Source organism: Gopherus flavomarginatus, chromosome 1 (assembly GCF_025201925.1).
Source record: "Gopherus flavomarginatus isolate rGopFla2 chromosome 1, rGopFla2.mat.asm, whole genome shotgun sequence".
In the NCBI taxonomy this organism is placed as follows: Eukaryota; Metazoa; Chordata; order Testudines; family Testudinidae; genus Gopherus; species Gopherus flavomarginatus.
This window is the reverse complement of record NC_066617.1, coordinates 30,301,531-30,315,393: the sequence shown is the minus strand read 5'-3', so window position 1 is coordinate 30,315,393 and position 13,863 is coordinate 30,301,531. Positions and strand designations below refer to the sequence as shown.

The following is a 13,863-nucleotide window of genomic DNA, read 5'->3' as shown; positions in this document are numbered from 1 at the left end:
ATAGGTTCAGGGAGGGGGTGAAGTTGGGACAGGGACTTAGTGGAAGAGGTTGGAATGGGGGTGGGGCAGGGCTGGAGTTGGGCCGGGAGTGAGGGGGTACGAGCATCCTCCGGCGCCAGGAGAAGTTGGTGCCTGTGGCTGCAAGGAATCTCATGAACACCGCAGCAGGTCCCCATTGCAGACTGCTGTGATGCACTGCGTTTGCTCCCCAAGCCGGGCTTGGGCAGGTGAGATGTCACATGACAACCTCACAGGGCCACCCCCTAAGGCAGAGGGCAAGGTGAAGCAGAAGCAAGACATCCCGGCATCACCGGCTCCCACGATGACTGAGGGTCACCAGAGCCCGCCAGTGCATGCTCCTCAGCCATGGCAGGATTCTCTGTGCTCCATTCCATGTATCTCTCCTTGGTTTGGCCGACAACCAGATATGCCCTGGACACTAGGCCAGACGGATCTGCTGGTCCCCACATCCCACCTTGAGCTGCTGTACCTGCCCTCACCGCTTCTCTTGGCCCCACAGCCACCTACACTGGAGGATGAGCTGCTCCTCCTCAGTCACGACCCGCCACCACTGGTTGCACTACCACTTGCACTGATGACTCTGCCACTTCCAGTGTCTTCTTCAGACTTGGAAATTCTTCTCAGCAAAAGAGGATCCTTCTCTCCAGTCTCCTGGCATAGTGCGGACTCCTGGGCATGCCCACCTTTTATGATTCCCTACGCTCCAGGCCTGTCTGGGTGGTACCCTCATCCTAGGGGCCCTAGTACTATCAGAACCCAGCCTTGTGGCACCACTGGCCTGCATGGGACCCTTATTGCCAGCCATACCCCAGCCCCTCCACTGGCCAGTCAGTGACCTAATGCCAGCCCGCCCCAGCCCCTCCACCAGCACCGATCACCTTGAACCCAGAAGAGGATCTGAAGCTTGACCCGGCACCGTCTGTACCACTGGACTTGATGGCAGCCTCCTCCTCCCTGGACAAGGCCCCAGTCCCACCAACCATCTCACCATCTGACAACCATCAGCAGTACCAGGAGCTGCTACGGAGGGTGGCCCTCTACCAGGACTAACCCTGACCAGCTGCTGGATGTTCTCCAGCCTTGGGGGCCAAAGCAGATAGCTCTGCCCATTCACAATGCCATTCTGTAACCCACACGTGCAGTATGGCACACGCTGGCATCCTGCACCCCTACATCTAAGAAGGCAGAATGCAGGTACTTCATGCTGGCTGAGGGGGCTGACTTTCTGTTCTCCCATGCATACACCCCGGCCTCACTGATCATGCACACAGCCATGGAATGGGCACACCAGCACTCCTCACGTCCACTCCTCACCCCATCCCTCAATAAGGTGGCAGAGTTATGCCAGGATGGCAGAGTACTTGGAGAACATCCCGCAGGCAAGTGGCAGTGGTTCTAGGCCCTGCTGGATGAGGGCCACCTGATGGCCAAGGTCAGCCTCCAGGCTGTGGTAGATACAACGGTCACATTCTTCCTCACCCTGGCCAGGGGGGTGGTGATAGAATGAGAAGTGTGGCTCCAGTTGTTTGGTTTTCTTAGGGAGGTCCAGTCTACCTTCCAAGGCTTCCCCTTCAGTGAGGATAAGCTCTTCTCTATGAAAATGGCCGAAGCCCTACACTCCCTGAAAGACGCATGGGCAACCCTCTGGCCCCTTGGGATCTACATCCTCGCCCCTGACACTGGAAACCTAAGACGCAGTTCTGGCCGTGCTCCTATCTGCCATACCAACCCACCTATACCAGGTACCAAGAGATGGCCTGCTAGTGCCCACAATCCCAGCACCCATGACCATTGGTCACCACCACCTCTTTTGCCATACCTTGCCACCAACAGAAGATCCAATTTTGATGTGATGGTTGAGAGCTGTGAACCCCCCACCTCGCTGACTGCAGCCCCGTGTGCCACCTTCAGGGGCCGTCTTGCCCTATTCAGCTACCATTGGGGCAAGATCACCACAGATCGATATGTATGGGAGCTCATATGACACAGCTACTGAATAGAATCACCTTCCCATCTCACCGGGTCTCCCCCCAAAATTCTCTTCGGGGACCCCCGCTCGTGACACCCTCCTTCAACACAAGGCTGACACTCTCCTCAGGAAGGGTGCTATTGAACCCATGCCTGCCTCTTCGTCAGCAGGGCCTTCTACTCCCCATACTTTCTCATCCTGAAGAAGGACAGAGGCCTCCAGCCTATCCTCGTCTCTGCTTACTCAATACTTTCATCAGAAAGATCAAGATCCATATGATGATACTAGCATCCATCATTCCATCCCTCCCCCAGCGGGTGTGGTTGCAGTGGTTCACAGACCTCAACATGAAAGATGCATACTTCCATATCGACAGCCACCTGGCCCGCCACAAATTCCTCCACTTCTGCATGGGTGACAACCACTATCAATTCAGGGTCCCCCACGATCTTCCCCAAGGTCTTTGCAGTCGTAGCAGCCCAATTCTGCCGGGGAAGGGCACTTTGTCTGCTGATGGCTCCGTCCCTCACCGAGGCGGCATTAGCAGTCATAGCCCTCTGCTCACTTCTTGCCTCACTGGCCATCTGTGTCAATGAGGAGGAATCTAGGCTCCTCCTGACACAGACAATCCACTTAATCAAAGCATGCCTGGACTTGGTCAAAGCGAGAGCCTTCTTCCCAGCAGATTTCTTTGCCACCCTCACGACCCTCATGAAGACCCTGCGCCACAACCCACACGTGCAGGATGTCTCTGTCTTCTTGGCCACATGGTGGCCTGCACCTATGTAACATCACATGCGCACCTCCATATGCATTGCCTGCAACTGTGGCTCCTCTTGGGTCTGCGAGCCCCACATTGCACACCTGGGCTCATCCTTAATCATTCCCAGCTGGCTCCATGCCTCACTTACCTGGTGGACCAATCCTACCAACCTGCTCCGAAGCATCCCATTTGCTACCCCCATCTCCAGAGCTACCCTCACCACAGACGCCTCTCTGGTGGGGTGGGACACACACTTGGTCAGCTTCACTGCACAGGGCAAGTGGACTCCCAGGCAGGCGCTTATGCACATCAACACACTGGAGCTGCACGTGGTCCACTGGGCCTCCCGTGCATTCCTTCCTCTGCTGCGCGGCCAACACGTCCATATCCTCTTGTGCAACACCACCACCATGGTGTACATAAACAGACAGGATGGCACCAGATCCCGGAACTGGTGTGTCTGCCACAACATCGTGCCCTATGTGGTGTACCTCCCGAGGGTGCAGAACTCCATGGCAGACTCACTCAGCAGGTACCTGGTACCTCAATCACAATTGAGAACTCCACGACCCTATCCTCTGCTCCATCTGCCGGGCCCGGGGCACCCCTGCTCTGGGACCTCTTTGCTGCCCATGCAAACTGTAAGTTCCCCCTCTACTGCTCCAGGGGTCAGCACTCTGAGGGCAATGCCCTCCTTCTTGTATGGCGGGACAGCCTTTGGTATGCTTTTCCCCCAGTTCCCCTCCTTCTCCCGGTCCTCCACAAGATCTACTAAGACCGATCCATGGTCATCCTGATAGCTCTGCACTGGCCCCAACAGTTCTGGTTGCCCGATCTACTCAGACTGTCAGTTGCCAGCTAATCAGCCTCCCCACCCAGCTGGACTGTCTCACCTAGGACAGCAGCAGAGTTCGCCACCCCAACCCGGGCCTGCTCCAACTGATGGCCTGGTTTTTTGGATGGGGCTTGTGCATAGACAATGCCTACCTCTCGCCCATCTGCTGTATCCTTACACACAGTAGGCAGGAGTCCACAGGAGCATGCTATGGCATGAAATGGAAGCAGTTCACCTGGGCTCAACTCTGCCACCTCCCCCTCCATGCTGTCTCCATGCCCATCATCCTAGATCACCTCCTGGAGCTCAAGAACTTGGGCCTGACACTCAGCTTTATCTGCCTTCCGGTGCTCAGCACCTTTCTCCCTCCCATGGACGACCAGTCAGTGTTCACCCACCCTACCACAACCCAGTTTCTGAGGAGCCTGACAAACTGCTTCCAGCCAGTCCTTACCCCTACTCCCAACCCCCAGACCTCAACCTTGTGCCGTCTTCCCTCACCCAGCCTCTATTATATCTACTGAGCCATATGCCCACCTATCCATGAAGTCCTCTTTCTGGTGGCTATCACCTCTGCCTGGTGGGTCAGTGAATTAGCGGCTATGATGGCTGACCCCCTGTATACAGTTTTCCATGAAGACAAGGTCTCCCTGCGTCTTCACCTAAGTTCCTCCCAAAGGTCATTTCCGAGTTTCATTTTAACCAGTTCACCCATCCCCCAGCCTTGCATCCTAAAGCACACGCCACTCTTGCAGACAGGACGCTGCACTCCCTGGATGTCCAGAGGGCACCCTTCTACTTGGACAGGATTTGTGCCTCCTCATGCCTCTTCGTAACCATTGCAGAACAGTCAGAGAACAGGCCCTCTCCTTGCAGCACATATGCAGTTGCATCTCTAAGTGCATTACAGAATGCTATGCTTGCTCCAATGCGACACTGCCCAGCAGAATCACGGAACACTCCACATGGGCACACGTAACCATCTCTGCTTCCCTGACAGACATCCCTGGCTCAAGATCTGCCATATGTCAACATGGTGCTCTGTCCACACCTTCACAGTGCGCTACACCATTGATCACTAAGCAGCCACAGACACGACCGTAGTATGTGCCATCCTGCAGCAGGACTTATCCGTTGCGTCCTCGCACCTATCTCAGAGCTGATCACTGCACCATACTCACCTGCATTTGGAATACATATAAAGGCCATCACTTGAGGAAGAAGAGAAAGTTACTTGCCTGTAACTGGAGGTTCTTCGACAGGTGTGGTCCCTATTTGGATTCCAATATCCACACACCTTCCATTGTGCTGCGGACTCTTTATGCAGTGGTAAGAGGGAGACTGAGGGCATATCGCTCCACGTGGCCTCTTATAACCTTGCATGGAGCATGTGGTGATGTAAGGCAACCATGTGGGTCAACGGACACTGCCGCTGAAAAACTTCTGGCTCTGATGCATGGTGGGCATGCGCACCATATCTGGAATACAAATAGGGACCACGCATCTCAAAGAACCTCCATTATAGGTAAATAACCACCTCTTCCTCTGCTCTGCCACTAATATTTGTTTCAACATTCTCTGCTGCTCAAGTGCTAGAGAAAAGCATTTTTAGGTAATGTTTTAAAACTTGGAATTCTTTAAGGCAGGAGGAAAAGTAGTTGCTGAAATATTTTCATGTTAATATTTTCCAGCTGAAAAAATAAACTTTTAGTAATGAGAGGTTTCGAAAACTCCACAGTAGTCACTAAACAATAACTTCACCATGGAAGATTGTTTAAAAACATTCATCAGTAGATGTATGCTATATGTGGGCGTTGTATTAACTTCACCTTTAGGTGCTGAACATAATCCACTCAGACAAGACAATCCTGTGACACAGTTTTTTACAATATAGCTAGCAAGTGACTAGTGCAACAAATAATAGACCAATTGTAGCCATGGGCTGCAACAGGGTCACAGAGAAGGGAAATATAAAACAGACTTTTAAGGGTTAGATGTTCACAGCATGCAGGAGTCTCTGAGATCAGACATAAATTTATATAGAAATTGACTAGGAATCTGTAATTTTATTGAATTACATAAAACAAAATAAAACTTTAAAAGCACTGGGTTTTGGCCAGTGTTAAAAGGGTTGGAGACAATGGTAGGTCTTGTACCATGACTGGCATCCCACATCCCTCTCAACACGCACATTTGAGTGTCCTGACTGTTCAAGGCCTAAACAGACTTGCAAGCTGTACCAGCTTCTGCTCCAGGAAATTCCTAGAGCTTGTGCTGGCAGATCTATGAGAGTGCACCCCATGGGTTGGGATGTTTGTTTGGTGCTTAATGCATGGGAAAGCCTATCTTCTCCACCTCTCAGCTGTCATGAGGTTCGAAGACCAGCTTACATTCATTGATTTTAACCCGAGCTGTGAAGCTAATTTAACCTGGGCATCTGACCTCCCAAAATTGTGATCTAGGGAAAAAAAATAAAAGAAGGAACCAAAAATGTGCCCCATCCTTATGTTTTTAAAGTTCATAGCACATTGCTACGTAAGAGATCAGACCCTCCCAAAATACATGAAACCCTGCATGTGCATCATACAGCATAACTGTGCATCTCAGCACATTGGAAACAATAACTTTAAATCATAATATATCTGTTATAGCTAAACAAGGTGTATCTATAAGCAGCTATAGGAAGGAAGGCTGACGCAACTGCTGTTGGTAGTACAAACAGAAAGATGTTTCCTCCTACCAGGCAATCCCAGCACCTGAAAAAAGTATTGGGATTGACCAAGGGCAGCTCTTCTGACAAGAGCCCTTCTTCGATGGCTGAAATGAGTGTTGCTGCCATCCAGACTATTCATAGGCCCTGCTTCAGCACCAGTTGTCATGGCCGACAGCAATCTTTATTTAAAATATAAAAACTGGACATACTGTGAATACAAGAATGAGGACACCACCCCTCATTGCAGAAATATGCTCACACACCCCTCAATGAAGAATCTAATGCAGTCTAACAAATACAAAAATCAGATTAAAAAGAACAGTCTTTTACTCCTCTGAATTTAACTGAATGCATCAAGGTACAGTACAGACCCTGTCGCGCTGGAGATCTAGAGAATCTGAGTTTGTTGTTTATGTGTATTTTTACCAAATTAGTTCCACTCTATTCCCACTTGCATGACTCAATTCTACAGTCTACTGTAGACTTCCAAGCTTACAAAGAAATATTTCTTTGGCAACTAGTGCTTCACGATGCAGCCATCTGCTGCCTTTTAAGTTTGTCTAGTTCTGGCAATAGTAATAATTAGAATGAATTATTATGAATAGTAGAATGAATAAAGGTTGACATTTAAGGGACAGAGTATTCTTAAGTAAAGTATGTTCTTTCAAATACTTAAAGACCAAAAAATATGAATTTAGGGACATACCTAAAGCTTATGTAATATAGAGAATTGAAATTTGTTTTAATGAATTTAAGTGTTTGGCTTTTGCTGTAGGAAACAAAAGTGCAACTAAAATCTTCCCATATTATATCCACTTTGGGAGGGGAAATGTGTTAGGAAAAGGCAGAATATGATGTCACCTTTGTTTGTTTCCCTTCCTTGTCATAAGGAGCAGTTTGCTCCATATATCTTGTTTTTCAAAGGTCCAAACAGCAGTTAGGTGCCTAGGGTAGAATTGTCTAAAGCACCTAAGGATGCTCTCATTGAAAGGCAGAGGCTTCCTACTACCACCAGCCAGTCCCAGGAGCTGGAAAGACATGCTGGGGAAGTCTCACCCTTAACCTTATTAACTTTCAGTGAGAGTTAGATGTCTAACAGTCATTTGGATTTTGAAAATTCCCCTATTATTACTACTTTATTCTATCAAAACTGCCATGCTTCCTTTTATCATTTTCATTATGGAGAAATTAACCTGTCGGAAAGTATGAGCACAGTTTACTGCTTTGTTCTCTCATGCTCCCAGTAACCAAGAATCCCTCAAGTACAATTAAATGTTCTTTGTGAAATCTGTTTGTCAGCATGTGATCTGATAGTTCTGTTTCAGATATCATTACATGATTGGAAATAATAAGAAATAAAGGCCTTGTTATAAATGTCTTCCCACCAGTGAAGCTAGTTCAGTAATGTTCTTTAAATAGCGTCTGGTTGTTTGCACTATCCTGCTCTGGCTACTCAGTTTTAGCTTTGCCCCTTTGAACCTTAATTTAATTGTTTGTTACGTGGAAATAGAATCAGCCAATGAAAGTCAAATACAAGTGTGTGATATCTGAATAGTCGTTTAAGTTAGTGATTTAAAAATTTACTTAGAATTAAGTTGCCATCCCACTATTTTTGGGGGGATCACTTACAGCCCCACCGGGCTCCTCCATGGACCCAGTGCGGCTCCCACCATCTCGAATGGCAAAAGTGAAAATTCATCATGTTTGGATAAAAGCACTCTGTCTGCAACTTATTGGTATTGTGGGGTTCCATGTTTGTATTTCCGTGACTCCATATAATGTTTTCTCAGTTTACTAATACACCTCTACCCCGATATAACGCGACCCGATATAACATGAATTCGGATATAACGCGGTAAAGCTCTGGTGGGGTGGATCAAAGCAAGTTCGATATAACGCGGTTTCACCTATAATGCGGTAAGATTTTTTGGCTCCCTAGGACAGTGTTATATTGGGGTAGAGGTGTAGAAACATTGTGTTTTCAACTTCTGTTTTATTAAACTCTAAAATCTGAAAGTTCATTTGTTCTTTTTGGCTTATACATCCTCACCATTAATCAAGATTCTGCAGCTGAAACTCAGTTCTCTGTACTCTGTGAACAATGTACACACCAGAACAGAGACTAGCTCACTCTCCAAAGGCAGTAAGAGTTTCACAGTGCTAAGTGTTTAAATAAATTACTTATTTTTGTTACTGAAGGCAGCAGAGATCACTCAGATAAGATTGTTAAGAAGTTATCACTTTTACAGAGACATTCTTTTGACTATGACCACACTTTAATGAGTGTTAGTGACAATAGGTCCCAGCAGTCATCTTCTAATTCATGTAGGCTTGTGCTCAAGTCTTTTGTGGGGATGTGTGTTTTCAGTCATAAATCCCTTAACAAGCCTTTTCATCAGAGGGAGAATCAGCCACTTTTGTCAGGGAGCCCTGGACCTGTTTCCAATAATAAGGCCTCATCAGTAGGTTCACCAATGTCTGTCAAGTATCCCCTTTCTTTCCAATCTTAGCCCAGGTTGTGGGGAGAACTTTACTCCACCAGTAAAGATGAAACATATTGAGATAAACAAAGCACCAAACTCATTGGGAAAGTTCAATGTATCGCTCACATAATTGCTCTGTGAACCAGAAAGTCTGTAGCCAACATAACTGCTGCCTGCTGTATGATGATTGTGATGTTTCAAAGAAGAGAGCAAAAAAGCCCTGGCCCAGTCAATCTGCTGTGTGGAGAAAATTTCTTCCTGATGCCAAACATGGAAATTATTGATACGCTGATGACCCATCCCACAACCTCTACTTATTGTTTATAGACAAACCAGTTAGATGCAGAGCTTTGCATTTGGGGACATTTTGATTTAAGTAAAAGTCTTTTTATTCTACAGATGGAGTTAGCAGTGGCCCCGCTCTGCAGGCGAGTATCTGATCTAGGAAAGTCTTATAGGCTGTTGAGGTCATTCAGGTAAGTTACAATCAGAGTCTCTCTAGCAATTGGTAATGTGGCCAAATAATATTATTAAATTAATTTCCTACTTACTGTTGCTTATGATTCTAATTAAAAACCTTATGGCAACTTCACATGCAAATTAGCAACAAATTAGTGTTTTTCCTTTTAATTTTTATTCATACTGTAACTACAGTTTGGTGAATTTTGTCATGCTAATGTCAGCTAAATTGTACCTTCTTGCATTGTATTTAATGTTAGTTCTTGTGATAATGAACTGTGTAGTCAGACCAAGGGTTTGCATAGAAATATAGAATTTGCATTGCAATGTTGGGAGATTGTTTAATTAAAATAATACGCTTCTTGTACAAATGATCACCTGCCAAATTGTGCATTACAAAGCAATGATGCAAAGCAGCAAAAAACAAATGAGATGCACAGGCAGAAATAATTCTATCTCTAAAAGACCTAGCACAGTATTGGCACGCTATAAATAATATTCTGAGATGTGTCTTTTTCCTTTCTTTCATGATTATATTGTGTAACTTGTGCTTTTCCCAGACCACTGCTGTTCCAGACTAGTGAGCACATTGCCAATAGTCCAGCTGTGGGAGATATTATTCCATTCAGCATTATTCTTCAGTTCTTATTTACAAGATCACCACCTGAATTAAAATCACCATTCCAGGTAACCAGGTCAAGCCAGCTTCCTGTTTTAAATATTCCATTAATACATTAAGTCTGTTGTACATCAGTGCATCTGCTCTAATTAGCGTTTGGTGGAACCCACATTCAGGATACAGTTTATTGTTTCTGTTGTTACTAGTTTGTGGCGAGGGTGCTCAGGTCACTGGTTTTATATTTTGGTTAGTTTGTAGAAGTCAAAAACAAAAAACGAATCATCCTGCAGATACGCTATACTGAAGTGGGCTCACAATTTTTTTTTATTCTCCCAGATAACTGTAGGCATTTTCTTGGTGTTCATTTTAGAGCTAACAATTCATAACTTAAAATATGTCCATGAAAAGGGTTCTTGCTGTTTTCTTTTATGTTGTTAAATTCTTCAAGTCTACCGTTAGTGGAGATGGAGGAAAAACTCCCTGTAAGAATGCTAAGTGAATCTACGTCTTTGTATCATCTAAGATTTCTTAGATGAGAGACTGTTTATTTTTATTGCTGATTAACAGTTGTGATAGTGATGAACCAGCTTCTCTTGACTTAAATTTAGTTTACCTTTGTGTCTGACAATTGTGCGTATTTCTTTGACATTATAGCAAATATCTTTTATATACCAGTGTTTAATGGGTTTGTCAATATTTCTGTGTATCAGAGAGCAGAATGGTCCATTGCCCGTTATTCCCAATGGCTTGATGACCATCCATCTGAAAAGGACAGACTCATTCTCATAAGGTAAAAACAATTATTCTCCTGTTTGAATGTATTACCTTGAAGCAGTATTTTAGCCAAAAAAACAGGATTGCTCTTGTGATGTGAGATGTGAGCTGTAGAGGATTTGTTCCAAAGAGTGTCACGTTCTGCCCATCTTTAGAGGTGAGCTGCAAAAGGTTTCCCCCAAAAACACCACCCCAAAACACTCCTTAGTTATATTTTAAAAGAGGGGAAAATGCGCACAAAGTGGTTTAGGAATGTAATAATCGCTATATTTTCACAAAATTACCTCCTTAATATCTCGAGAAATCTAGGTTCCAACCTTCCTGCTTCCAATGCTAGAAACGAGTGACATCACAGCCATAAACAAAGGGAAATAAAACAGGTGTTCAAAATGGAAAACTTTTGTTTATAATGGTTGTGGCATCATTCATTCTGCCAGAGAAATCAGGAAGTCATCAGCTCAGGATCTATAGGAGGTAGTAACTGTCTCAGATTTTGTTAATATAGTGCACTAATGACATCTTCCCATAACAGTTATGGACTTTTTCCTGATTTAGAATCTTAGAAAAAAGTTTTGCAGTTTTTTTTTCAAAACCTGCAGTTGACCTTTAAGAAATGTATTAAGAGAAATTCAACAATGGTGCATAGCTAAGGAGCTACATATTTATGATTATTATTTAAACTTGCTTCTACTTATTGATCATCATTTGATCAATCATCCCACATGCTAACAAAATCTACAAGTCATAAGTCCTGTGTCCTCTCCCTGACTTATTTTCACCTATTATTCTAGATTATATGGGGAAGCAGTGAAACTGATTCTGTAGAAAATGCTGTCCAAAAAGTGCACAAAGAAAATAAACTGGAAAAACAAAGAGTATTTTTCAGTCTCCGATCTTTTTCAGTTCCAATAATCTTAAAAGTTATATGCAGCAATGGTAGTTGAAACACTTTCAGACAAAATGGGACCTTTCAAGTGATGAGTCCCTTGTAGCAGGTGTTTTCAGAGCTCTAATAGTACTGGGAAATAACTCTTTCTTGACAAGGCCATGGACAATTGACCATGTGACTTCATAGTATCTGAGCCTTGGGTCCTTTTGGAATACTGGATTCATCATAAAATGCTACTCAGGGGCAAAGGTTAACATTTGATTTGTTTACGTTGCATATGACATGCTTACAAAGGCCTGACAGTGGCACTGCAGCCTGTGCTCTGGAGGATGGGAGGGGAAATGCTGCATTTCAAGGCCCTGCAGGACTTCAAATGCAGCTAGAATCCTTCCTGGGGCTTCAAGGGATGCATGATGGAGTGGCATGTCTGTTGAGCTGGCTCTTTGTACTACACCACCTCCACTGATTCATGTGACGGGATAGCGGGGCTGTGGCCCTGCCTTTCCCTGCCCCCTTTTGGGAGTCTGTTACTGCTACTGGTGTTAGCCAGGACAATGCTCCCATCCCCGCAGTAGGGTGCCTAGCCCCTGCAGGAGATCCTCTTCCAGGGCTGCTCACAATGTAGCCCAATGTGATTAAGAAGCAACACTGTGACTGTGTACCTTCCAATCATCTGCTGAAATTATAATGGCTGACATTTAAATTTCAGCCAGCAATATTTGTGTTGAAAAGAAATACTTATCTACCTATCCTTTTAAACAGAAATTAAAATATATAGTCAATAGAAGTCCTCTGTAAATATTGATACTTCATTAAGCTAATGATAGCATACAGAACAGATACAGGGTACTTAAGAGAATGGCTGGTTGATGTATTTTAGTACAGATTTATTTCATAAGCATCTGTGAGTTATTGTCATGTGGTGGCTCGCATACAATTGGAATTAGAATTTGGAAGCTCATGTACAACTATTAAACTGTTCTCCTTTTCTTCTATGTTACACCTTATTGTATTTGAACCTGTTGCATTTAGAATATGTAATTGCTAAGTGACTCTATCTGCATCGTTACTCTCAGTGTGCAGCGGCAGTCAGAAACGCTAACAGAATATTAGGAACCATTAGGAAAGGGATAGATATTAAGACTGAAAATGTCATAATGCCACTATATAAATCCTTGGTACACCCAAACCTTGAATACTGCATACAGTTCTGGTCGCCCTGTCTCAGAAAAGACTTGTTAGAATTGGAAAGGGTACAGACAAGGACAACAAATGTGATTAAGGGCATGGAACAGCTTCTATATGAAGAGAGATTAAAAAGATTGGGACTTGGAAAAGAGACAACTAAGGGAGGGATATGATAGAAGTCTATAAAGTCATGAATGGTGTGGAGAAAGTGAAAAAGGAAATGTTATTTACTCCTTCATATAACACAAGCACCAGGGGTCACCAAATGAAATTAATATGCAGCAGGTTTAAAGCAAGCAAATGGAAGTTCTGCTTCACACAATGTATCGTCAGCCTGTGGAACTTGTTGCCAGGGAACTATAACAGGGTTCAAAAAAGAACTAGTAAGTTGCTGGAGGGTAGGTCCGACAATAGCTATTGGCCAAGAAGGTCAGGGAAGCAACCCCATGCTCTGGGTGTCCCTAGCAGCCTCTGATTGCCAGAAGCTGGGCGTGGATCACAGGGAATGGATCACTTGATGGTTGTCTGTTCTGTTCATTCCTTCTGGGGCACCTGGCATTGGCATTATCAGAAGACAGGATACTGTCCTAGATGGACCATTTGTTTAACCCAGTATGGCCTTCTTATATGTTTGTGTTCAACACCTAAAATAAATATGCAAAATATGTCTTTTCACGTCTTAAATATAGGAGTCTTTTGAAGGTCACATATTGGCTGATATGAATGTAATAATGCAGTTTGGCTAAAAAAAATTAGGTTTTCTTATATCTAAAATCATGAAATCTTGAGGGTAAGTTTTAGTTCTACAGCACTCCTGCCAGTGCTGAAGCATTATGGGGTGATGATCACTTAGGTTGAAATCTTGGACCCATTTACATCAATGACAAAATTCTTATTGACCTAATTGGGGCTGGGATTTTATGTATAGATGGTATTTTCAAAAGTGTCTAGGGCAGTGTTTCTCAAATTGGGATCTGTGGACCCCTGGGGGTCTATGAGGGTGCTCCAGGGGGTCCACCAGCCACCACTGATTAACTCCTCCCCTTCTCTCCCTTCACTCCTCCCCCTCTCTCACAGTGCTCCTGCATGCCAGGGAACAGCTGTTCTGCGGTGTGCAGCAGGCACTGGGAGGGCAGGGGAGGAGTGGGGA

General features: G+C 44.9%; 1 protein-coding gene across 6 annotated transcripts in view; it reads left to right on the top strand.

The window, feature by feature from the left end:
- COG5 (component of oligomeric golgi complex 5) overlaps positions 1-13,863 on the top strand; it is a 482,330-nt gene that overhangs the window by 449,787 nt on the left and 18,680 nt on the right. For 5 of the 6 annotated variants that reach the window (XM_050925473.1, XM_050925465.1, XM_050925485.1 and 2 more), the window contains 3 exons: positions 9,184-9,260; positions 9,804-9,930; positions 10,573-10,652. In XM_050925473.1, coding sequence (XP_050781430.1) covers positions 9,184-9,260; positions 9,804-9,930; positions 10,573-10,652 — 284 coding nt within the window. Of the gene's footprint in view, positions 1-9,183; positions 9,261-9,803; positions 9,931-10,572; positions 10,653-11,427; positions 11,502-13,863 lie in introns of those variants that run through there. The other variant, XM_050925481.1, reaches the window with a different exon arrangement.